Below are 26,772 nucleotides of genomic sequence, written 5' to 3' on the forward strand. Positions count from 1 at the left end.
GCTGCCACTGACTAAGAACCCTGCCCTTCCTGAGGCTAACGGTGGCCCCCACACCTCCCCAGCTCTAGGCATAAGAGCATAAGAGGTCCATCTAGAAGGAGACAACATACCTGGCCTCATATGAGCTCCATCTCTGCAAGCTGCATGGTGAACCACAGCTTTGTATTATTTTCTTAAGAAGTATAGTGTTTGGGGAAAATGATCTGGCTGAGAAGGCTTCTCTCATTCTTCTACATAAGAACCTCTGGACCTTGACAAAGGTCTGGGCTTCCATTCTGTGAAGTGTCCCAAACATGGAAAAAAGAAGCAAGCTACCTCCAAAGTTCAAGACCCATAGTAGTAGTAGTAGTAGTAGAGCAGGAGCAGGAAAAGGACTACTACTACTACTACTACTACTAGTAGTAGTAGTAGTAGTAGCCACTCATATAAGGGGAAGGAAGCAGAAATTTCTATGCATCCTCTTGTCTATTGTCTTATTCTGAGACAGTTACTTCAAAGCCTTTTGACCAGTGGAACCCTCTAGAATACACCCTGTACTTGTTCCATATTTGGGAAAATGGGATTATTTTGGCCATGGCCTAAAGCTTTTTACTAGCTATAACTAGTAGTAGTAGTAGTAGTAGTAGTAGTAGTAGTAGTAGTAGTAGTAGTAGTAGTAGATGACGATAAAGCCATCCACAGCACATTGTTTATATTCTAAGTACGGAGTTGCTCTTTTCTGAAGAACTGGCCAGTTCTTCCTCGGGCAGACCTCCTGTGCCCCATGGAAGCCGACCAAGGGCAGGGTACCTAGGGATGTGGGGATAGACTAGTATACGTGATAGTGTTCATTTGCATATGAATTATTTTTTTGCCTAATGCATTGCAAAATAAATTCTCTCGATCTTACCTTTTCCACTGTCAAATTAAAAACTGTTGCTCTCTGTTCATCTTCTGCTTTGTTCCTCACTCACATCCCCAGGTTCTGGGAAATCCCCAAGAGAAAGCTTTAGGCCATGGCCAAAATAATCCCATTTTCCCAAATATGGAACAAGTACAAGGTGTATTCTAGAGGGTTCCACTGGTCAAAAGGCTTTGAAGTAACTGTCTCAGAACAAGACAGTAGACAAGAGGATGCATAGAAATTTCTGCTTCCTTCCCCTTATATGAGTGGCTCTCTGACCAAAATTCTCCACCATGACAGGGAAGAAAACCATAGAAATGACTGTACATTGTACCTCCTAGAACTGTGCTGAACCTTACACAGACAGTGCCAAAGACTTTGTTGTTGTTATGGGACACATAACAGGCATTATGGGCCTTCTTTGCATCAGTCTCCTCCCTCCCCGATCTCCCCCTCTCTTCCTCTTTCCCTCTCCCCCTTTCCTCCTCTCTCCCTCTCCCCCACTCTCCCTCTTTCCTTCTCTCCCTATTTCTGTGTCTTTTTCTCTATCTCTGTCTTCCCCTTCCTCCCTTTCACCCTCTCTCCCTCCCTCTCCCCTTCCCTCCCTCTCTCCCTTCCTCCCTATCCCTTCCTCCTTCTCCTCTTCCTCTCTCTTCCCCGGTGTGCAAGCATGGGCTCCTATCATTTTGAGTTCTCACTGAGATAAGCATGGACAAGAATAAGTCCCTTCAATCCTGATATCCTTTCACTGAACTGTGTAGTGAGGCTGAAACATTACAGACTAAACAAACTGAGATTAGCCCTGTTGATCTAGTACTCAGAATTCTATGGGTGGAAAACTTTGTGTGTTGTTTCTTAAAATCTTATTTGAAGTAGCAGATTAGGATCACAGCTGGTAGATGACAAAGCTGGTGGTTGCCATGCCTGACTTGGGCTTCTGGGGAAAGCCTGTTTTCCCTCTTCTTCAGTTGTCTTGTATGTGTTGAAATCATTCTGTGAACCAGCTACATTTGTGCGGAGTCAGATGCTGCTTCTCATAATGTGGGGAAATTCTTGCATCCCAAATATTACTTTATTATTTTTGAGACAAAGTATCTAGCTCAGGTTGGTCTCAAAGTCCTTTTGTGCCTCAGAATGACATTGAACTTCTGATCCTCCTGCTCCTACCTCTTGAGTGCCAAGGTTTTCGGCATGTGCAACAACACCTGTATATGATGCTGGACTAGGACTCAGGGCCTTCTGTAAACTGGATCTTCAGCTCAGAAATATGGGTGTGCACATATGCATATGTGTGTGTGTGTGTGTATCCATATGTGTTATAGGTATGTGTGTGTAGGGATTAATGGGAGCATGGGTACACTGACTTGTCTTTCTCTATTACTTTTGACCTTAGTTTTTGAGATAGGGTCTCTCACTAAACCTAGAGCTTACCATTTTGACTTGCCTGGACAGCCAGAAAGCCTCCTGGGATCCAACAGATCTTCCCCTCTTTCAGCACTGGGGTTATTTATTACATATATAGGTGTTTTGCCTATGTGTATCCCTATGCCCCATGTGTGCACAATACCCTTAAAGGCCAGAAAGGGCTTCAGATCTCTTGGAACTAAAGTTACATATGATTATTACCCTCCATGTAGATTCTGGTTATTGAAACTTTGGAAGAAAAGGCTGCCTCTTAACCATTGAGCCATCTCATAAAGCCCTCTATCCAATATTTTTTATCCAAGATTGGTTGAATCCATGGCTATAGTATGCATAGGTAATGAAGAATAACAATACTTATTAAAACTGCTGTTAGTTCTGTATATTATAGGAACATGGAACCTCTAGCCAAACCACTTGTAAGCTTGAAGGTCTCTGAGGGTTAAATAAATATGAGGGGGTGGAATCTTAGACTATACATTGAGGATTTCTAGAGGCGCAGGTAACTAGAAAAAGAACTTGAGCAGGAACAGAAAATGGAAATGGAAATGGATATATTTAAATTTGTGTAATGAACCACATTGACCTCCTGGGAGCCTGAGAGTTGTGAGTAAACCTAGAAATTACTTCCTTCTTGGTAAGGAGGAAGTTTTTTTTTTTTTTTTACCTCTCCACCATTTGGGTCCAATATCAAGCTCCAGCTCCATGATGCTGTATGAAGTATTAACAACCTGGAATTTTTCCAGGCTCCTAGGAAAGGGCAGAATATATGTGTTCCATGGTTCTGATCCACTTCCTCTGACTGTTACCTTCTCTTCTGTTCTTGAAGTCTATCTGTTATCTTGAACATCTTTTGGTTTACTGATCACAACATGAGCTGGCAGTAGAAATCCTGAAGTCAAGAAACCCTATCCTATTGCTCATTACTCAAACCTTCCTAGAACTTCATGATCAAACAGACATGCATTCCTTCCTTTTTATACCCAGATTCCCAGAATCAAGGACACCTTCAATTGAAGTTGCCTGGAGTCTGGAGACTTCTGATACGGTAGAGAGTTAGACCTGGATTCTTACAATCCAAGTGTGAACCATGTCTCAGGAGGCGGTTATATGGATTTGTTTTCCTCATGGACAAAATGGAAAGCATCTTTCTCCTGGGATCATTATAAAGATTAAATAAGATAAGAGATGTGACCTGATGTGTAAAAGGCAGTATTTGTGATGGAATTCTCCATAGCAGATTGGCTAAAGGTACACATAAAACAAAACCTACCTAGTACAACATCATGGCTCAGTCACTTATACTCTTGGATCTTCCAGAAGAGGCTTAACATGTCTGGACCTCAGTATTAACATAAAAGTAATAAAAAGGATCCCTTTGATAGGGTTGGCAGAACTCTTACATGAAGTAGTATAGTAAGTAAGTGCTAAGCATTTACCTGGAACAAAGGAGTACCATTCAATGTTAGCTTCATCCGTGGTCATTGGGAAAAACAGAGTATCATATGGGGGGTAGATTTAGAAGCCCCTTCCTCCTCTAGAGGGACACAATGCATGAGGAAGTTGTTCTTCATCTGTTGACCAGAAATAATAACAGTCTTCAAAGGTTGACCCTAATTGTTAACAGAAAGAATGACTAAGGAAGTGGAATCACTTGGTGAACCATAAAGCTATTATTATCATGGTATTTATAGTAGTGGGATGGTTTTAGGATTGTTTTATTTCCAGAATGTAATACTGGCTCTTTCTGGACCATCTCATGACTTCACCCTGCTCCACTTATCTCCATCTTCACTCCCTGTTCACCTCTAGAATTCCTATGAGTTTGACTGAGGTAACCTAATAAGTTAACTGGTAATCCTCAGTCACTTAGGTTTATAAGACTGTCTGTAAAAGTTCCATTCAGATAGAGTGTAACATCTGATTGAAAGATATTACCTCAGGAAGCACCCAGGATAGTCACAGGGCATGTGCTAGCACTAACAAACTACTGTCAAATGGTAAGATCATGACTGTCACATGATCAAGATATTTTCCTACTCATAAATGAAAGAACCTATAAAATATTGGGACCAGATCAGAACCCTTTATGGTACCAAGTCTTCGTAGGTAATTTAATGTTAGGACAATAAGGATGACCAATCACAAAACTTATTGTTGCGTGGATGCCTTCCAAGGCAATAAATCCTAATCTTAGTGATGAAAGTTTCAAAAACAGAGATATTATTTATGTCTCCCAAGACCAGGAACTGCAAGACAACATGCAGGGCCACTAAGTCTTAGCACTGAGTGAAATAGCTATCTCTGAATGATACAGGAGGCAGGAGAGCCAGTACTCAGTGTCTTCCTGTCATTATATAGCATTGAAAGAATACATTGGCCATCTTTATGCCATATTTCCAAAATTTCAATAATATTTTAAACAATGGTACATATGTATCTCATTTTATAAGCAACTTCTTTATTTTACATGAGTCCCACAAGAAGAGAATGAGCAGGATATCACTTTTCTAATTCCCACATTCATCCTGAACTCCACATTACAGTCTCCCCTTTATATTACTAGTCTTCTCAACCCTATATTGTTCTTGGTGATGATTTGTCACTGAGACAGTTCCTGGCAGGTAAGGGAGATGGTGCAGTCCATAAAATACCAAGCACGAGAGCTTACGTTTGCATCATCAGCACTTGCATAAAAGCCAGGCGGTGAAGAGTGGTGATGCAATTCTGCTGTGGGGCAAGGAGTGGAGGACCCCCAGAAATCAATAATCAGACAGCCAGCTGAATTAGGGAACTACTGGTTTAGTGATAGACAGTGTCTCGGAGAATAAGGTAGAGAGCAATAGAGCAAAGTACTCAATGTCAACCTCTGGCCTCCACATGTACACACACACACACACACACACACACACATGCATGCATGCACGCACACACACACAGATACAGAGAGAGAGAGACAGAGAGACAGAGAGACAGAGAGACAGAGAGAGGCAGAGAGAGACAGAGAGAGAACAAGGGAGAGATTTCCCCTAGGAGTTCACCAAGAAAGAAAATACTTAAAAGAGACTAAAGTCCCTAGGCTGTCTCTTGCTTCTTACACCATCAGTAACTACCAGACTGACCAAAATCCTTTAAAGAAATGAAGGATTCAGTTCCAAGACATTACATTACATGTACCAAATCCTACCACACCAGAGCCAAAACCTATTGTCCAAATGCATTTTCTTCCACTCCAAAGAAAACAACAGATTAGACACTGCATTCTAAGAAACCTTTGTTAGAGTGATGGTTCCCTTAAGCTTCTATTCTCAGCTACTGGGAGAGGCTGTGCCATCTGTCAACAATATCTACATGAGAGAAGTGTACTGTTTATAAACCAGAGGATCTTGTTTGGAGCTCTGCTTCTGGCTAATTCCCCTCCCTACTCCTTAGTCAACAAGGTCATCATTTTCTCTGTGTTGAAGATACTTGGGTCTGCCTGGCTCCAGTGAGTGACATGTTCTGAACAAGTGACTGTTTACTGTGTCAGACAGTCAGCCAGGAAACGAGTTGCATGCATGACCTGACTCCCTAAATGTAACTCTTCCTTGAAAGGCCATTTATTTTTCTTTTCTAAGAACTTTTTTTTTACTTATGAAGACTGGCCCACTAACAGGCTGGAAGCTAAGTTCTGCTTCCTATACTTATACAACTATAACTATGTGGCCCAAGGATGTGGCCCTTCCATCATCATTTGCCTAAATATAGTAGCCTTTCTTGGTTAGGAAGAAACCTTTCAGCTTTGCTGAAAGAGTTTATCAGGTCTGACACAGCAGTACCTACCTGCTCTGAGCCTCCATAAGACTAACCTGACTGTGATCAGTTATGGATTGGAGAGGGGCTCATAGAGCCCTGACCCTCTTTCTGAACCAGCAGCTACTGATAGAACCTAGAAGTAGTGGGTCCCTGTTATATATCAACTGGGCTTCAATGGGTAGCTCCAAACCATGGTTACACACGTAAACTCTGGTTGAAACTCAGTAGGTCACAAAACGAAATGATGTGATGTAAGAAACAGATTTATAGGGAAGGAGAATGGTTTGACTCATTTGGAGGGGAGATGAGAGAGGCGAGGCGGGGAGAGAAATCACAGTGTATTTACTATACATGTCTGAGACAGTCAACAAGCAAATTTAGTTAATAGAAAACCAAACAAAGCCAAGAGTTTCTCAAGGACAAAGGCTAGAATCAGCCTTGCTTAATGAGTTAATCATGAAGCATGGAGCACGGGTCGGTCTTAGGTTTTATTTTGTTTTGTTTTGTTTTGTCTTTTACTTTTAAATCTAATCAGAGAGACAACAAATAGATAAGGAAGAAAGTAAAAATCATAGGGTATGCCCTTCCTAAAAGGGTTCCCCAGAAGTCCCCAAGGACAATGAAAGAATGACTAATTCAAGGTCTTTCAAACTGTCTTTCTTTCACAGGATCTAAAGACAAGAGCAAGTACCCAGTGCATAATAATTGTGTGCTAAATCCTTCCCTTGTAGCTTCTCAATTAACCTTCTTAGCAACTCCGTGAAGCCGGTTGGATTTCTATTATCCCAGTGAGTCGGGAAGAGAGGGATGTGACAAGCCCAGACATTGGCCCTGTATATTAAGAGAGAGACTAAAGTGTTATTAAAACCCAGTCCAGCCTGACCCCCCACCAGGGCCCTTCTCCCTGAAATAGGGACCCACTCCCCTACTCTCTTGTATCTAGCACAAGCTGGCGCCTTTGAAGGTCAGAAGCCTTTGCATATCCGGCCCACCGTTTGTACTCGGCCATGGACTCCTCACTTCCAGCCTGCTGCTATTCTAACATCTCTGTAACATCTCACAAATGAGTACTGCGGGGAACACAAGCCAGACAGCCCCACCCAGGTGGTTTTCTAGTTTTACAAAGCAGAAACCTAATCTAGGCAGAACAATGGCTTGCATCCAGTCACACACATTAGCTGATAAATGCCAGACCCAGCACAGTGAGGATGGTCCCCACATCATAGGCTGACACGCTGAAGAACAGCTCAGTCTTACATCACTGTTTCTCAGTCAAACAGCAGCCAGCAGCCACACTGAGGCTCAACTCCTGATCAATCCTTAAAACTATCCCCCTTCCAGAAGGAAGGTTAAATAGCCCCTCATTAGAAGAGCAATTCTGCTCAGACGAGCTGGGCCACTTACGAAATGCTTCCTCGAAGATGCCTTGTTTCCAGGCCCCTGGGGGTACCTGAAATACTCCAACAGTGAAGCCTTATTCTCAAATTAAGTAAACTTGGAATCGCTCAAATATTAAGTGTGGAAAGATTGCTTTATTTTAACTGGTATAATTCAAGGAGGGGAGGAGGTAGATGCCAGAAGAGATACAGGCCAACAGCTTTAATGACCAAAGCTCTCTCTATGGAGCACGGCCCCCAGATCAGAGAGATGGTTAGTGTGCCCTGAGCTATCTCAGTTTTCACACTTAGCAAAGATCTGTAATCTTAACCCTGGAGGGGCTAAGGCAGGAGGATCTCAGGTCTGGGGCCAGGATAGATCACATAATAAGATCCATTTCAGCAGGGGACAGGATAACACGATTCTAGTACTAATCAGACACAAATATAAACACCCTTTCCTCTGAACACCTGCCACTAGACTGTCGCTTCCGGTGCATATAAATTAGAAAGCAGGTTTGTAACTGCACTGCTAACAGTAGTCACCAAGTGAGGGGGGTGGTGCTACACATCTCTGCAGGGAGATTTGGGTGCGTGATAAAGAATCCTAACACTGGCAATGAGGATAGGTTCACTTACAAGCTACACCAGGTCCCGCCCAACACACACATGCGTGCATTCACACACCTTTTAAAACCAAACCAAACAGAGGGCTATAGAAAAGTCACTGAAATTCTTACCTTACAAGCATTAGAACCTGAGTTTTCTCCCCAGACCCCACATAAACAAAAGCCAGTGTGATGCTACATGCTGGTAACACCAGAGCTGGAGAGATAGAAACAGGCAGATCTGCTGGGCTCAGTAGTCAGACACCTCAGCTGGCTTGGTTAGTTCAGGACAGGGTAAGATCATTTCAAACAAACAATGTGGGTTGTGCCTGAGGAGAAACAATACCCATCTTGGTCCTCTGAAATTCACATACACACATACACACACACATACACACACACACACACACACATGCATACACGCACACACACATCTCAGAGTGAACCAGAAATGTCCACAAAAGCACACTCAGATTGCCACACCACAGAATATACTCTACCATTGGTTCTTTTCCGAGTCTCTTTCCCCTGCCAGGCTTCTCTTCTCTCCACTTTCTGTCTATTCAGCCTGCACAGTCTACATCCCCCAGGTGACCTACTTGGTCCTCCCATAAGGATTTATTAACAGACACCTTCTTCCATACTTCTGTCATTTATGCCCAAATCATAGCAGTTAGCATAGCTAGACTGGCAGTCTGGATCCACAGCCCAGCCCTTGCTGTTACTCAGCAGCTGTTTGGAAAATTGAGTGAAAAGCATGAGCTTCTGTCTCTACGGCCCTGGCTTGTGTATCCTTTAGGGCGCAGAGTCTAATGCTAAAGCCCCTGTGCATGGTACAGGGTAGATGGTGAATAAATGCTATGCCATCATCCATGCCTTTGTTAAAACGAGCGGCTTGTTCTTTCCATTTCTAGCTGGGTGAGCCCTGCTTCTGATGAGATGGTACACACACCTCTATGAGGTCTTCCCTTCCCTTAGCCCCAGGAGAAAGCAAGGTTAAGTTTCTCTGCCTACAGATCCATCACTAACCCTCCACCTCTCCGATTCTAACGTAGTACATTTCTGGGAATTCTGTTAAAGGCCAGTCTAATGAAAAGGAGCCGAGGTCAGGCTTTGAGGTTTTTTTTTTTTTTTTTTTTGCACTTCTTGTGTGCTTGTGCATAAGGTGGATGGTTCAAGGACCCCAGGAGAGCTACTGAATCTAACCTCCCAGCATCAATGGCAGCAAGATACATGTCTGTTTCTCAGGGCTTGTAATGAATAACAAAACCAGCCTTGTGTGCTGCCCTGCCTCCAAAGGAAATTTCAAATGCTTGAGGGGTTGTTTTTGGTACATTAGCAAAATATTTAAGTCTTTCTCAGAGTCATAAATGTCTGGGAGCCTGTTCCTTTGTATGTGCTCGTAGTGTTGGTTCAGTCACATCCTACCAATAAATCAGAAGGCAATGGGGTGGGGGGAGAGACACTCTAGAAGATTCCGTTCCAGTGATAGATAAAGGAATGAGTGAAGGTGTGGAGAAGAGCGGATGACCCCTCACACAAGTCTTTCCAGACGGCCCTGGCATTTGGAGACAGCCATGGAGCCAGGCGTTGAGCCCTAGAGCCCCAATTGAGCTTTTATTAGGAAGGGCCCCACCCTTCAACACTTGCCGCTGATGGCCCCATTCCCGGATGTTCTTCTCTGTTCCCAGTAAACAGTGAGTGGCAGCATATTGATCAGGAGCCCTTTGAGCCCCCACACAGTCCCTTTGCTGTTATGCCAAGTCTCCCAGAGGTCAGTGTGAAGGAAAACACCCTCTCTCTGTCTCCTTTTCCAGATGTCCCTGGGCCAGCAGCAGTCGGCAAGAGGAGTGGCTTGTCTGCGGTGCAAGGGAATGTGCTCCGGCTTCGAGCCTCATTCGTGGAGGTAATGGATTTGGTCAAGGAGACTCTGTCTGCTGTTGTTTCTTGACTGTCCTTTCCAAACATGTGGGTGGTTCTCTCTGCTGAGACGGTGTAGGAAGGGCAGCTGGGGAATGAAAGCCTTCCTGCTTGTCCTAAGTCAGGAATGAGTGGATGTTGAAAAGGTCTTGAGGAGCATAAGGAAAAACACTTTGCACTTCATAAACCATGTCAAGGTAGATGCTATCTGGTCCAGCAAGGATTATACCCTTGTTTTGCTTTGTTTTGCTGTGTTGGTTTGCTTGTTTTGATATAGCTAAACATCTAACCAGAAGTAGCTTCAGGAAGCAAGGGTTTCTTCTGGCTCGCAATTAGAGGAGATACCATCAGCCATGGAAAAGAGGAGGATCCATGACGACGGGAATATGCAGTTGGTACTCCTCACATCTTAGTGGAACTGGGTGCAGAGGCCAGATAGGAAGTAGAGCTGGCCTATGAAAACCCCATGGCCCCACTCCCATGGACCCAGTTCTTCCAGCAAGGCTCCACCTCTTAACGTTTCTATCACCATATAAAACAGCAACCAGCTGGGACCAAGTATTCAAACATATAAGCCTGTTGGAGAGATTTTACATACAAGCCACAACAGATGGCTATGGGAAGATGCACTTTAGGATGCCTTTAGGGAAGGACTGTCTCCTCTCGGATCTGAAGATGGCCTTGCTCTTACCTCAGCAGCATCTCTGGGGTGGGTTTTAACCAAGGCATGGCTCTTAAAATAGAGGTCAAAGGTAGATCTGGGGAAGACAGCTCTGTTGGTAAAGAGTTTGACTTGCAAACATAAGAACTTGATTTCCTTTCCCCAAACTCAAATGTCTCTGAGGAAACAAAGACAGGAGGATCCCTAGGGCTTGCTGACCACCCAGGCTAGACTTCATGCCACAGTCAAATTCCAGCATAACCTTCATTGCAACTGCTGGAGCAATGAGAGACCTGAGAAATGACACCAAAAGTTGTCCTCTGACTTTGTACACATCCACATATGCATGCACACACACACACACACACACACACACACATACACCACACTACACACAGACATACACCACACCACACACACACATACACACACCACACCATACCACACACACGTTCTCGTTTTCTTTCTTTCTCTCTCTCTCTACCTCTCTCACACATACACACAAATATACACTACACTACACACAAACATACACCACACCACACACACATACACATACCACACCATACCACACACACGTTCTCTCTTTCTCTTTCTTTCTCTCTCTCTCTCTCTACCTCTCTCTCACACACACACACACACACACCACACCACATCACACACACCACACCAAACCATACCACACACACATTCTCTCTTTCTCTTTCTTTCTTTCTCTCTCTCTCTACCTCACACACACACACACACAAACGTACACCACACCACATACAAACATACACCACACCATACCACACACACGTTCTCTCTCTTTCTTTCTCTCTCTCTCTCTACCTCTCTCTCTCTCACACACACACCACACGTTCTCTCTCTTTCTTTCTTTCTCTCTCTCTCCCTACCTCACACACACACACACACACACACACACAAACATACACCACACCACACACACACATACCATACCACACCACATCACACACACACACACACCACACACCACACCATACCACACACACACACATACATACACACATACACATACACACACAGTCAACAGCATTCTGTCCACAGTACAAGAAGATCCGGGCCTGTAATTCACATCTGTATATTAGGAGTGCCCAGTCAAGCTAGAGTTCTGGAATTTGCCTTTCCTTTTTATCACTGAGGTCTCTGAAACAATGTGGAGGCTGCCAATAAACAGAATGGCCCAGAAATCTTCACAGCAGCATCATTGTGGACGGCAGCTCTAGAGTTGTGCTGTGCAGGGCATAACCTGGTGACTGCCTCTGCCGCCACAGAGTGGGAGGATGTACTCCATAGAATGCAGTAGCAAACTAAGAGCTTTTGTTCTTAGTGTCTTACTATTGCTTGAGCATTGAATATGGATCAAAATTCCCCAGGCGTTTCTTAAGATGTTGACATCTATGATGAGATTGCAGATGAAAAATATGTGCCATACAGGAGCCCTTAATCTCAAAAGAAATCAACCTACTTAATAATGAGCAAACCCTTCTATATTGAAATAGAAATATTATACATTAGATTTTTTTTTTTTTTTTGCAAACCTGGTGAGTAATTGGGATGAATTTACTAAATGGTATGGTTTGAACTTAGGCTTAGAGGAAACATAGCCTCTAGCTCTTAAAGATCTGCACTATGGTGGGTTGTGAGCTTTTGTAGCTCTAACCCATTCCTTGACTCCGTTTCCTGACAGACCTCAGCCATAGAGGAGGGACCTAGCAAGTCACCCAACCCAGTCCTTTATCCACTAAAAAACTTCCCCCTGCACTTGTTTCCAGCAGCAAGGTCCATCCATTCCTTTTTTAACCATTTAATCAGACTGTGTGGCCTTGAGGGAAGTTAACTTAGCTATCCTGTCAACTCTACTGGTCCTAATCTTTCTTCCATCAGGGTCCCAGACACTATTGAGGAATCTCTTTAATGTCTTTGTGGACAGCTAGATAGTCTCTGTACCTGAGAAGGAGAGTGAATGTTCCCTCAGCAAGGCTCAATCTTGGGCTGCTGCTACCCAGCATCCTAAGTGGGTCCTGTCATGTTTGCGGTTTGTTTGTCTGGTTGTTTATGGAGGCAGAACAAGTCTGGCCCTGTCCCTCATGCTTCTTTGGAGCAGAAGTCTCTTTGTGTTGTTTTAAGCCCTATGTTTCCTTATCACCATGCCCGTGGTTTTTAAACCAAGTGAATTTCTTGAACAGCAAATATTGTATTTGGAGGTCCAACATAGAACATGCCATTTTGCACTTGGCCATACTAGGAGCTTAAATCCAACAATGTTGATGTGGTAATGTCACAGCATCTCAAGGGGGGACACACTTTCCACATAACTTCATGTCCCAGTTTTATTTTTTTTAAATTTTATTAGATATTTTCTTTATTTACATGTCATATGATTTCTCCTTTCCCAGTTTCCCCTCAAAAACAAACAAACAAACAAAACCAAACCCCTGTCCCCTCCCCCTCCCCCCTGCTTGCCACCCCGCCCTCTCCCACTTATTGGCCCTGGCATTCCCTTACACAGCGGCATAGAACCTTCACAGGGCCAAGGGCCTCTCCTCCCATTGATGATCGACTTTGCAATCCTCTACTATACACATGCTGCCAGAACAATCAGTCCCACCATGTGTACTCCTTGGTTGGTGGTTGAGTCCCTGGGAGCTCTGAGAGTACTAGTTAGTTCATATTGTTGTTCATCCTAAGGGGCTGCAAACCCTTCAGCTCCTTTGGTCCTTTCTCTAACTCCTTCAGTTGGGACCCTATACTCAGTTCAATGGATGGCTGTGAGCCTCTACTTCTGTGTTAGTCAGGTACTGTCAGAGCCTCTCAGGAAACAGCTATATCGGCTGGATTGTCCTTCCTTCAGTCTCTGCTCCATAGTTAGTCTCTGCAACTCCTTCCGTGGGTATTTTGTTCCCCCTTATAAGAAGGAATAAAATGTCCACATTTTGATCTTCCTTCTTCTTGAGTTTCTTGTGGTTTGTGGGTTGTTCTTCCTGTATTCCAAACTTCTGGGCTAATAACCACTTATCAGAGAGTGCATACCATATGTGTTCTTTTGTGATTGGGTTACCTCACTCAGGATGATATTCTCCAGATCCATCCATGTCCCTAAGAATTTCATAAATTCATTGTTTTTAATAGCTGAGTAGTACTCCATTGTATAGATGTACCACAATTTCTGTATCCATTCCTCTGTTGAGGGACATCTGGGTTGTTTCCAATTTCTGGCTATTATAAATAAGGCTGCTATAAACATGGTGGAGCATGTGTCCTTATTACATGTTGGAGTATCTTCCGGGTATATGCCCAGGAGTGAAATAGCCGGGTCTTCCAGAACTATGTCCAATTTCCAGAGGAACCACCAAACTGATTTCCAGAGTGGTTGTACCAGCTTGCAATCCCACCAGCAATGAAGGAGTGTTCCTCTTTCTCCACAACCTCTCCAGCATCTGCTGTCACCTGAGTTTTTTATCCTAGCCATTCTGACTGGTGTGAGGTGGAATCTTAGGGTTGTTTTGATTGGCATTTCCCTGATGATTAAAGACGTTGAACATTCCTTTAGGTGCTTCTTAGCCATTCGGTATTCATCAGTTGAGAATTCTTTGTTTAGCTCTGTACCCCATTTTTTAATAGGGTTATTTGGTTCTCTGGAGTCTAACTTCTTGAGTTCTTTGTATATATTGGATATTAGCCCTCTATCAGATACAGGATTGGTAAAGATCTTTTCCCAATTTGTTGGTTGCCATTTTATCCTATTGCATTCCCCAGTTTCCATAGTAGGTTGTTGAAAATATTGTATTAGTTTAATTTCTGTTGCTATAAAGCAACAGAAACAACTTTAAGAGAAAAAGAAATTTGAGGAGCTCACAGTTCTACAAAGTATGCAGTCCATCTTGGTGGGAAAGGCATGACAGTAGGGACATGAGGCTGGCCCACTGTATTGCATGGGCAATCCAGAAGAGACAGCAAACAGGAAGTGGGGCCCATCTATAAAATTTCAAAGCCCTCCCCCAGTGACACATTTCCTTCAGCAAAGCTCTACTCCCTAAAATTTTATAATCTTCCACACACCACCATTAGCTGGAGCCAGTTGTCCAAACATGTGAGCTGAGCCAAAGAAGGGTATTTCATATTCAAATCACAACAGATATTTAAATGACTGAACTTTAGTCAACCTGATTAGAAGGGAAAGCCTGCAACTAGTGGACTTAACTAATAGAGAACAGGATACAATTCCCAGTTATCCACAAAGGGAGGAGAATTTGCCACTTTGGTGACATTTAGGTTCTTTGGGGATATGACTGTGTCCCTTATGGTGTGAGTGCCTAACAAGAGTTAGGGTAAAGTGACTTCCTCATCTGTTGCAGTGGTGCAGTGCACCCAGCAGAAAGAGCATGAATATGCTGGGAAGAGATCTCAAAGAGCATCCTCCTGTTTGTTAACATCTCCCCATCTCAAATGGTTTGCACTCCCAGAAGCTTAGGTAGCATCCTGGGACCCCACATTAACCAAAACATCCCAGAGCAACCTCCACATCCAGTGTTACTTGTGAGGTACAGGGAGATCAGAGGGTGAAATGGATCAGACAAGGCTTATAGTCAGGGCTCTCCAGTGTCCCAACACACTAGGCTCTTCTGTCTGCTCTTGTCATCCCTCAAGTGTAAATGATTATCGCTGTCCATCACCAACCTTGTAGCCTGCCTCTCAAAATGGGAGGCAAGAGAATCCAATAGGCTGTGAATGAGATGCCCACTTATACATTACAGGGGACTCCTTTCTGTGGGACCAAAGAGAAAAAGCTTCTCGTGTACATTCTGCAACACCCTTAAGGTCTTTGTCTCCTGTGGTGCCGTGGAGGATCTATAAATCCTCCAGGTCATAGATTTAACTCTTCTTGCTTGGCAGCCTACCAAACTTGAACTCGAGATGCAAGCACCCCAGATAACATTCTGTCTATCGTGCCACACAAGACGCAGCCTGAAACTAAACAAAAATAGGGCTTATTTTAGCCTTCCTAACCTCAGTGTTTTCCAGACTCCGGACCACAGAACACAGGCTCTCATCTGTGTCTGACCTCTTCACATTTGGGAGTGAGTTAAGGCTAGCCATACCCCATATCCCATATAACTTTATTGCAGTTCAGCCTTCTCCTGCTTCATGTTATACTTCCCTCTCCTTCTGCCATGCTAATTGTGAGCTCCTTGAAGGTTCCGGTTAAACCTCCTCTTCAAATGGGATGCACTTTTCAACGCCCCCCACACACACATACCAAATGCACACTATTGAAATTTGGGGGCTGATGATGCTTCACTGAGGGAGGCTGGACTATAGGATGTTTTTGTTCACATCCCATGCTTCTACCCACTAGAAGACAGAGGCATTATGCATCCTAACCAAAATAATGAAAACTGTCAACATTGCTAACCACCCATTGAGGGAGATGATCAGGGTCAAGGGACCATGGATGTAAGATGATCTAACAACCCTTCTGACAGCCTGATGTAAAAGCAAGCAGGGCTCTTTCAGGATGCTTCATTCTCATCTCTGCAGTTGGTCTTAACATTGCTCACTTTCTTTTAAAGTCTCTTAAATTGCATGCACTGGGGCGTCTGAGACACTGCACAGCAAACCTTGGTGACAGGCCTTTGAAGGGAGGGAAGAACACTTTTCTTCTCACACCACGGAACTCTCTAGAGTTCTAAACCTTAACAGCATGACACAAAACAGCCAAACACTTTCTTTTATTAATTGTCAGAGATAGAGAGAGAGGCACTGGGGCTTTCAAGTGAACTTGAAATTTCCCCAGAATATATCTTTTCCTCCTGGGCCCCTGTCAGAGCCACCCTCCTGGGACATCAATCTCCTCCAGCTGGAAGGTTTTACTCAGTTCACTCCCTTCCCCTGGCTTCTGTCCACAAATCTGAAAAAATTCCCACCCGATCTCACTTCAGTGGGCATGCTGAAGAATTTTGAACAGAACTTAGGCGGCTCATGAATCATAGGAGACAATTTTAATGATTCTTAAGAGCATAGAACTTAGCATACATTTTTTTGTAAAGGGCCAAGTAATAAATATTTTAGGCTTTACAGGTCAGAGGGCCTCTGTTGCAAGTACTCAACTGTGCAGTTCCAGCCCCCAAGCAACCAAGAATAAACAATAACAACATAAAAAAATCATTCCTGCATTTCAATAAAACTTTATTTGTAAAAAGAAAGTCAGGGGCCAGGTTCAGGCCACAATCCAAACACATTTTAAATAAATTAACATTTGGCATGGTAACCATCAAGAAGAAACTGCAGCTCTTTGTTTACAACCAACATGGGACATATCCTTCTCAGGTGATATTTGCATTCTGAATTCCTCAAAGCTAGACAGAAAAAGATAGGTATGCCACCTCAATACCATTCCCTGTCCTAAAGGCTCTGTCACTCTACTGCCAGCCTTTCCAGGTTAGTAAAGTGAAGCTTTGTTTGTGCTTGATTTCAAAACAGGAGATGCCGCTGTTTTGAGCCGAAGCGCATCTTCTCTGGAGGATGATCTCACTTCTTTCCACTGTTCCCCAGGAAAATATGCAAGTCTTGTAAATGCAGTCAGGAGGAGCACTGCCTAAGCTCTGACCTGGAGGATGATCGGAAGATTGGGCGCCTGCTGATGGACTCCAAGTACGCCACTCTCACTGCCAGGGTGAAAGGGGGAGACGGCATTCGCATCTATAAGAGAAACCGCATGATCATGACCAACCCCATTGCTACCGGCAAAGACCCCACCTTTGACACTATCACCTATGAGTGGGCTCCCCCAGGAGTCACCCAGAAACTGGTAAGACTATCTTCTTCTACTCGAGTGATTATTTTTTTGGTCTCTCTTAAGTTTCCTGAAATTCATCGACAAGGTAGGAATGGCTGTAGTTTCAACTCTACTCCTGGATCAGGTAATGATGAAGCAAAGAGATTCTGGACCTCACTTTGTCTCACCTACAAAATGGAGTGAGGTATTTATACAAACTCTTGAGGGCTTTCTGGTTCTATAATGGGGGGCATTCACTGTGGTTTTTAGGCTCCTTGCTTCTGAGCTGGGGATAATCTATCATGGTTCTCTGACTGTTCTTTATCTCTGCGAGATGTTCATTTCCATACAAAATTATCTGGATCCCTCAACCAGCCTATGGGGAGACAGAGGAAGAGTCCTTTCTCTTCAGACACAGAAGGCTGTTGATCTGAGATAAAAGAAGGAATAGCTCTGAAGTATCCATGAACTCCACCACCACGCAAGGCAGACTCCCTTACTCAACAAGAAAATAAGAGAGTGGCTTTTGCAAGTTGTCCAGGTGAAGCAGGGGCTGATGGCTGGCCACAGAGGGTGACATCAGTGCAGTGGCAGAGCCATGACATGCCATGGGATTCAGACATCACCTCTACCTTCAGCTCCTAGGGGGTTCAAGCCAGCAAGTGGTGCTCACAAGTCAGTGGGACACAAGCCATCAAGTGAAAAAGAGCTGGCTGAGGGTATCAGGAAGCAGCTGGTGAAAGCCCCGGATTTGCTCCCCATCTAATCAGGGGCAGCCATCGGAGGGCCATGATGAATGCTGCCTTGTAAACCCTCCTGGCTACAAAGACTTCCCTGTCTGCCCCGCAGCTGGCTGGTCTCAATTCTGGCACAAGTCAACACTCTTTTCACTCACCCCTCCCCTCTCTGTTTTCATTACCAAGTGGTCGGGCCTGATTGAATCTTGGAAGTGGGACAGAATCTGGCTCTCCATCATCCTTCCCTACCAGAACGAAAGCTAGAGAACTCTATCAGCCTTCCAAGCTGGTACCCATCAGCTTGCCTATGCCTTTTATCTAGTACTAATGTGCACTGGTCACCAAACTCAGAGTATTTTGACCACGGCCTCGTGTGATGTCCCAATGCCTTAGCCACACACTGTTATAGGGGGACAGGCTCAGAGAGAGCCTGCAACTAGTCTGAGGCCAGGCTGATTTGATTTAGGTGGAGCCAAGCCTTGATCTCTGACCTCCATGCATGCCTACTCCTGTCAAAGCCTAGATTGCTTCGACCCCAATTCTAACCAGGCCATTAGGGCTGGTAAATGGAAGAGAAGGCAAACAAGAGAGTTGGCCTATTTAAAAGCAGGCTTCCAAGAAGGGAAAGAAGTTCGAGTGGGCTTTGACCACGAGTTTGGAAAGGAGGAAGAGGAAGCTAGTTATCTACTGAGCAGTCTACATGTATGTCTTCCGAGTGTCTGACACTCCCTCTGTATCACAGCCACTCTGTGGCGGAGTGTGTCACAGCCCATTTAACAGGAGCACACTGAGGCTTTTGAGTCGCATGTCTCATGATCTTTTCTCACATGCATTGTGACCATTGACATCAGCAATGATCTGCCTCCCAGCTGAGCCCTTCATACCTACCTCAGAATCCTGCTAAATGCAGCACTCTGGGAGCTGTCACCTGGAAGTGACAAGAGATTAATGTGATGAAGTAAAAACAAAAACAACAATAACAACAACAAAACTCTTTTATTGCTCTTAGCTAATAGCAAGAGAAAAGTCAGGAAGGAGATGCCTTGGGCTGGGGGCTGCTCCTAGAGCCCAAGTGTGTTCTACTGCAAATCCCAGGAAACAGTCCTTGGCTTGTTCCTTAACTCTCAGCATAGCTGATGTTTATGGATTCTAGAAGTCTCTCCACCTGAGATGTCCCTGAGAGATGCAGAGCAAAACATTCCATTGGCCCCAAGGAAATCCATAAATCCTAGATGAGTCTTTCCAACTGGGCTACCTCTCCCTAAAGATCTGGGTAATGTGACTTTAATGATGTTCCTAGAGACACCTAGAAGATGGTCTCTTACAAAACCCAGACCAGTGCCAGCCATCACTGAGGCCCAGACTTCTAACTCTGTTATCTTATTCTATATTATGTTAGTCCATGGTAAGTGCCTGGATGCCTGGGCTGAGAAGGATCCTGAGTGAGCTCTTCATCAAGGATCGACTAGCAATGTCTGTCATGAGCACAGATAGAGAAGCAATGGCAAGGCCAGAACTTCCAGCCTCACAGCACAAGCCAATGGCAACTGTAGATGTTCAGGGTTCTTGACAATGCAAAGATGGAGCCACCACACAGTTGCAAGAGGAACACGCACTCCCAAGGAAGGAAAGCTTCTGTTCTCAAGGCCCAGGCAAGAAACCATTTGCAGATATACCCACGAGCAATGCAGAATTGATAAGGGACACAATGGTTGCAGAGATAATGAGTACCAGTGCTACGGGACTCCTAGCAAGGGGTGGAGCAGTTACTGAAGGCCAGAGAAATAGACACAGCTAAGGGACAGGAGATCCTGATACCAAGTGACAGGGAAGAAAAGAGCTTGAGATACAAGCTAGGACTGGGCTTAAAGCTGTCACTACTGTATAGTATGATTCTGGGGCTTACTTAACCCTCTGCGCCTGTTTCCCAGGTTATAGATCAGTGCCTTCCTCCTAGGCTTCCATAAGAATTAAAGGGTAAGCTGATAGTTGTGGAATGTGGTAAGATCTACCATACTGTGCGTGGTCTATTCCCTCCACTGTTAAACCAACAAACTTCTAACTCTGTTATCTTATTCTATATTATGTTAGTCCATGGTAAGTGCCTGGATGCCCGGGCTGAGAAAGATCCTGAGTGAGCTCTTCTCAGTAGGGGGAACACAGTGCCCTAGCAAGATAAGCAATTGTTCCCCCAAGAGATGAATCCCACACCTAGGCTGCTTCAACAACTGGAATCAGCAAGATGTTTCAGAGGAGCAAAGTTCTTGCCTCCACTTTCCCAAATCCCTACTTTGAATAGTGGGGCCAAGATATTCCTTGGGCAGCACCTACAGAAGGTCTGTGTGGGTGGCTTGGCCACACAAAGCTCTGTCATAATCCATCTCCAGGGCTCTGTACTATGACTGAGACATTGATTTATTCAGCTGTCATGTCTCACTGTCTTCTGATGGTCACAGCCCCTCCCCTGCCCCCTCTCATGGTCCTCCTGGAGACTGATCTGACTCTAAGGCATCTGTTTCCACTATGCATATTAAAGAACCTGCCTGAGGGCTCCCTTCCAGGAATGCCCAATCTGATTGTAATTGGGTAGCCTACAAAAGTCTCTTCACTATTTTCTAAACACCCAAAGGACTGAGCCTCTGTTCTCGAGGGCTGCCTTGGTAACAGTCATGTTATAATCCACTTGTTATTTCTCAATAACTAAAAACAAAAACCACTACACTTGTTGCCCCCTAATACAAGGCCAGGAAGAATTCCTTCTCAATGGGGCACCAGCTATGTGATGTCCCAGGGGATCTGTTTATCCCGGTACTGTCTAGAGGATCTTGGCCTATTTGGCTAGGTAGAGTCCTTTGTCCCCTTTGACCCTCTTTAAGCTGTTAGCTGGAGTGAACCAGCAATTTTTTTACTCTCTGGTGTGAGTAGGGAAGGTGGCAAGGTTGCCTGGGTCTTCTCCTACTGGTCATGCAGCCTGCCTTGAACTTAATAGATGGTGAAATTGAGGTCCACAGAGGTCAGGCACTTGGGTAGATGGATTAGCTGCTGAGCCTGCTCCCTAGCTTCCCAGGACTCTGACCAACATCTGTTTCTGGGAAAGTACTTGAAAAGCAACTGGACATGTGCAGATATGCCTGGAGTTGACCAAGGGTACTATGCCAGCAAAGACTGAGATGGGAGGTGGAGGTGGTTCCTGGAATCTAGGGCACAGCCAACAAGTAGGTACCCACAATCAGATATCAATCTGACTGATGGTGGGCACATGACTCTTGTCTTCTTTAGAATTTACTTATTTAAAAAAAAATCAGTGACTACGAGGCCTAGGACATACCCATCCCAGTTTCTTCTCCCACATATTGTTAAGCTTCCCATTGCTATAGCAAATTCATAAGATGATCAACTTATAAAGAGGAAAGGGTATTTGGGCTCCTGGTTCTGTATCATGTAGGTATGTGTGACACTATAGTAGGGACATGAGGAAAGCTGCTCCCTTCACAACAAGGAAGCAAGAAAGGACCAAGGTTTCTCTCTACCCCTTCAAAGGCTTGTTCCCAAGCCCCATTATATTCCACCTCTTTCAAGTGTCCACCATCTCCCAGGAGCACCAAGCAGGAAACCAACTCATTAATACATGAATCTTGGGGGACCGTCAGCACTCACATTGTGGCACCTCTGATCAGCTCAATGTGATTTTCAGTAGAAGCTTACATGTTCACTCCCATAATTCCAAGTGAGTCTAGTTCCTAGTGGTGAGATTCAGGTCAGTTAGGTGCACAGAGGATGGACAGGAGGAACCAGGCAAGCTATTAATGAGGGGAGGAGCAGAGATGGAAAAGAGTCACTCAGAATAAACAACTTGCTTCTAAGTTTCTCATACTGTGGCCTTGACCTTTATGACTCCCCTGACCTCCCATCCCTGGGACGCACTAAACAGAAGATCTCTGGCTATGAAGGAAGCAATAGTTCTCTGTGAACATATTAGCATTCAGACAATTACCAGTCACATAGACAGGGGGTGCTATTGACTTGAGACCCTCTGGATTCTATACTTAGAGGTGCTGACATGTATTTTAAAATTAATAAACCATGAAATACCATATTCTCATAATGATCTCATTATATTCTTCTAAGAAAAGCAATTTTAAATTAGATTTATTTTTCTTTTAATCAGGAGTATTGCCCGTGAGGTAAATGAAGTGAAAATGTTCCATTTGGAAGGGAACAATATCCACACTGCAAAGCCTGTGAATCTAAAATGAGCCTCATTTTCACCAAAAATGAGAATCTGTAGCTATGCCTCAGGCAAGGAAAGACTCATGCAAGCCCCTCTAAGGTGTTACATACTTTTTCCCGGAACGTTCTTGAGTTTTCAAAATCTCAAAAGCACCAGGAACATGCCTCGATTCAGTTTCCCGGCTAGGTACTTAGAGTCCCACCTGATTTATCTCATACATTTGTTTCTTCTGGTGTCTCCTTGAAAGGTAGTTATATTAGTCAATTTCCCCTTGCTGCTGTAACAAAACACATGACAGAAACAGCTTGAGAAGAAGGGCTTATTTTGACTCCCATTTTGAAAGGGTAGAGCCAGCACATGGAGGTGGGAAGCCAGGGTGGCAAGAGTGGCTCACGGCCCTGGCGGTGGGAGCATATGACCAGTAATGGTTCACATCTCAGTAGAGCAGGAAGCAGAGAGAGTGAATGCTGGAACTGGGAGTAGGTTATAAATCCCAAGGCATGCCCCCTCAGTCATGCAACTCCCAAAGCTTTTACAGCTCCCCAGAATAACACCAGCAGCAAAGAACACAGTTTTTGGACACATGAGCCCTGGGAGACATTCCACATTCAAACAATAACAGTGGCGTAAGGGTTTAGACTAACTCTCTGCCTCAGTGACTGAGATTTACCCCCAGCAGGCAGACTCTTGGGTGTCACAACTGCCCTGAAGAACTGGGACTTGTGCTTGGGAATCTAGGTTTTAGTGACTTTTCTAAAAGCTTCTCACACACTGGGTCAGTCAACAGACATAGCTTCTAAGTATAGGAGAAAGGTCAGCGACAGGAAAGTACGAAGAAAAGAGAACTCAGCAGGCCTCGGAGGACTGTTCCTGAATCCCAGAGCCTACAGGGCTTGCATGGTGCTAATTTTTGCATCTGAGAAACATGTCCAGAGAGGGGGGAGAAGGCAGCTGCAGTATACAGCTAGCATGCCTAGGATCTGGATGTCAGTCTAAGATAGGCTAAACCCAGAACCTTCACTGGTTTCATTAGAAGAAGGTAAATAGGCCACACACACACAGACACACACACAAAGTTGGCCACAGCTTCTAAGTACAGAAGCTACAACTGCGCTTTCTCCTTCATGAGCATCTCCATCAGCAGAGACAACAATAAAGCACATAAACTGTAGGGCCAGAGAGAAGACGTTCCCATGCAGGCCCAGGTCAAGTGAGGTTATCCTCTGCATTCCTGTTGCCCTGCTTCTGTAACAGTTTTATCATCTGGTTACAGCTCAGCAAGTAACACCAGAGAAGAGCTGTAATGTGGTGGCCTTGCTTCTGCGGCACAGGCAAACTTACTTTCCTTAGTTTTCTCAATTTTGTAGCAAAATACCTACCAAACATAGCTTCACAGAGGGAGGATTTCTTATGTCTCTCATACTTTGAGACATGTTTCCCTCAGAGTGAGAAGGTGGTAGCAGCGCGGGAACTCTAGGTGGCTGGTCACATTGCCTGTGCATTCTCACAGTAGAGATAGCCAGTGTTCAGCTGTTTTTTTGTTTTGTTTTGTTTTGTTTTGTTTTTTGTTTTTTGTTTTTTTTTTTTTTTTTTTTTTTTTTTTTTGTTCACTCTGTGACCCGTAGGCCATGGGATGGTTCCTCCTTCCTCAGTTAAACCTTCCTAGAAACATTCTCATAGACACACCCCAAATTGTGTTTCCCTGGTGATTCTAAAGCCAGTCAAGCCATCAATGAATATTAACCATCTCATTAGATCTCACCATCATTTCTTGTCAGGCAACAAAGCGAATTGATCTTCAGTTCCCTTCTGACAGAAATTGAAATGAATAAACAGATACCCTTTCTCTTCCCAATTGTCATCACCAAGTGAAAACCACAGTAGTGTGCAAGGAATGAACGACAGAATAACACAGTCAGTCCTCAGCCAGCTCCGCCATGCCTAGTCAATGAGCAAATGGCGAGCCACCTGACAGGTGTAAGTCAATGTTTCTTTCTCACCTGTCAAAACTGGTAGCACAGTGGCAAGCTAACATGTGTGCTAGCTTGGTTAAATCTCCAAGGAGAATTTCTAAATGTGTCAGTCAGAAGACAGCATCATAGAGAGCAAGCATCCCTCAAACCCACAGTTAATAAATTCAGACACAGGCACACGTCCATGGCTCAAGTGATGGTTCTGAAACTAAAGTGTGTGGATTGCAAGTGTAAAGACCTAAGTTCAGTCCTCCAGAACCCATGTTTTATGAAGCAGGCATGGTGGCACATGGGACCTCAGTTCTAGAAAGGCAGAGACAAGCAGATCACTGTGGCTTGATGGCCAGGCAATCTAGCCTACAGGGTGAGTCTGAGGCCAATGAGAGATCATGTCTCAAACAAAAGGTGGTTGGCTGTCCTAGTTTGCTTTCTGTGGCTGTGATAAAATACTCTAATCTACTTAGGGGAAGTAAGGGTTTATTTTCCTTAAACTTTCAGGTCCCAGTTCATAATTAAGGAAAATTAAGGCAGGAACTCAATAAGAATGCAAAGCAGACCCTGTGGAGGGACATTGCTCACTAGCCTACTCAGGCACCTATTCAAGGAATACACTTCCCACATTACACTAGGCCCCTCCTTAGCAGTCAAGACAATCCCTCAATGCACACAGACCAACCTCACAGACCATTTTGCTGTAATCACTGCTAAGAGTGGAAGATTCGCATTTTTTTGTTCTAAGTAGATTGTGTCTTAGCTTCTATGACCATGAGCTACAGCCATGTGACATTGTCTCTTCCATCCCATCCCTCCTCTAGGGCCTGCAATACATGGAGCTCATACCCAAGGAGAAGCAACCTGTGACAGGTACTGAGGGTGCCCTCTACCGCCGACGCCAGCTCATGCACCAGCTCCCTATCTATGATCAAGACCCCTCTCGATGCCGTGGACTTGTGGAGAATGAGCTGAAAGCTATGGAAGAATTCGTCAAGCAGTACAAGAGCGAGGCTCTTGGGGTAGGCGAGGTGGCCCTCCCTGGGCAGGGAGGCTTGCCCAAGGAAGAAAACAAGACACAGGAAAAGCCAGAGGGCACAGAGACCACTGCCCCAACCACCAATGGCAGCCTGGGTGACCCATCCAAGGAAGTGGAATATGTGAGTGTCCCTGTCTCTGATCTGACTGAAGCTGCCCATGCTAGGGCTATGCTGTCAGGGTCCCACCTTACCATACCCCACTGTCATTCATGCCTTTAGTCATGTTCAATGAATGAGGCAGATGCTTGTTACTCTGTGTTAGACATCACACATGGAAAATAACACCAGGACACTGCCCTGTGGAAAGGGGCATAGGTTAGCACAGTGGTTCTCAACCTGTGGGTCATGACCCCTTTGGCAAACCTCTAATTCCAAAAATACTTACATTCTAATTCATAACAGTATGAAAATTACAGTTATGAAGTAGCAATGAAAATCATTTGGTGGTCGGGGGTCAGCCTAACACAAGGAACTGTATTAAAGGGTTGCAGCATTAGGAAGGTTGAGGACCATGGCCCTAGGAGAGTGCCAGCAATGAACAAATGGTCACAGCTTAGGAAAAGGGAATCCAACTTCCCTGTGGGTGGAGACAGACTCTGAAAATGTGGAAAGGATCAACTGATGTGTGAGGAGTAACTCGGGACCACCCAAGCAGTAGGCTAGGAGCAGGAGCCTTGTACCTTTGAGCATTAAGTTCAGGCAGACAAGGTACAGTTGACATACTAATAGCAGTCCAGTGTGCCTGATGGTGTGGCAAGCTGGGGGAATGGATGACATGAGCCTAGGGAGGCCAGACATGGTGAGTTTCACACTGTTCATTGGTCCATCATGTCATCATCTCTTGGTTTTCAGGAAGTCAAGGAAGGAGAGAGGTCACTGCCCCATATCGGTGGGAATAGCCTCACGTTGGGCTGAGGACTTGACCTGAAGGGGCAAGCTATGGGTCAGAGATAGAACACAGTTCCAGCTGTGTGGTTGCCAGTTTTCCTTAGCAACTGTGTGGAAGATGCACATGTCTGGGGCCATCCTGAGAAAGCACAAAAGAGAAGCCTGTGTTTCAGGGGTGAAATACTCATGGACAGATTTGCCTTAAGCTGTTCCTCAGGCCAAGACTGGAACCATGATGCTGATGGCCACTATGTTTCTACACGGAGGGCCTTATCCTTACCCTTCATCCAGGTGGCCTCTTTTGCCAGTACTTAACATTTGGTTATGAAAGTCCCAGCACAGGGATCCCTGTTTGTAGGTCATCATCACTGTGGCCAGATTATCTGACCTAAGCAACATAAGAAAGGAAGGTTACATTTTGCCTTGTGGTCTCAGAGGGTTTAGTCAG

The 26,772-nt window shown here is 44.6% G+C and overlaps 1 protein-coding gene across 1 annotated transcript in view; it reads left to right on the plus strand.

Annotated features, from left to right (window-relative positions):
- The window catches only part of Lmcd1 (LIM and cysteine rich domains 1), a 61,251-nt gene that overhangs the window by 21,811 nt on the left and 12,668 nt on the right, over window positions 1-26,772 (plus strand). The window contains exons 2-4 of the mRNA XM_031382832.1: window positions 9,902-9,990; window positions 17,242-17,497; window positions 25,221-25,556. Of these exons, the coding sequence (XP_031238692.1) occupies window positions 9,902-9,990; window positions 17,242-17,497; window positions 25,221-25,556 (681 nt within the window). The remainder of the gene's footprint in view (window positions 1-9,901; window positions 9,991-17,241; window positions 17,498-25,220; window positions 25,557-26,772) is intronic.

Source organism: Mastomys coucha, unplaced genomic scaffold (genome assembly GCF_008632895.1).
Source record: "Mastomys coucha isolate ucsf_1 unplaced genomic scaffold, UCSF_Mcou_1 pScaffold20, whole genome shotgun sequence".
NCBI classification, from domain to species: domain Eukaryota; kingdom Metazoa; phylum Chordata; class Mammalia; order Rodentia; family Muridae; genus Mastomys; species Mastomys coucha.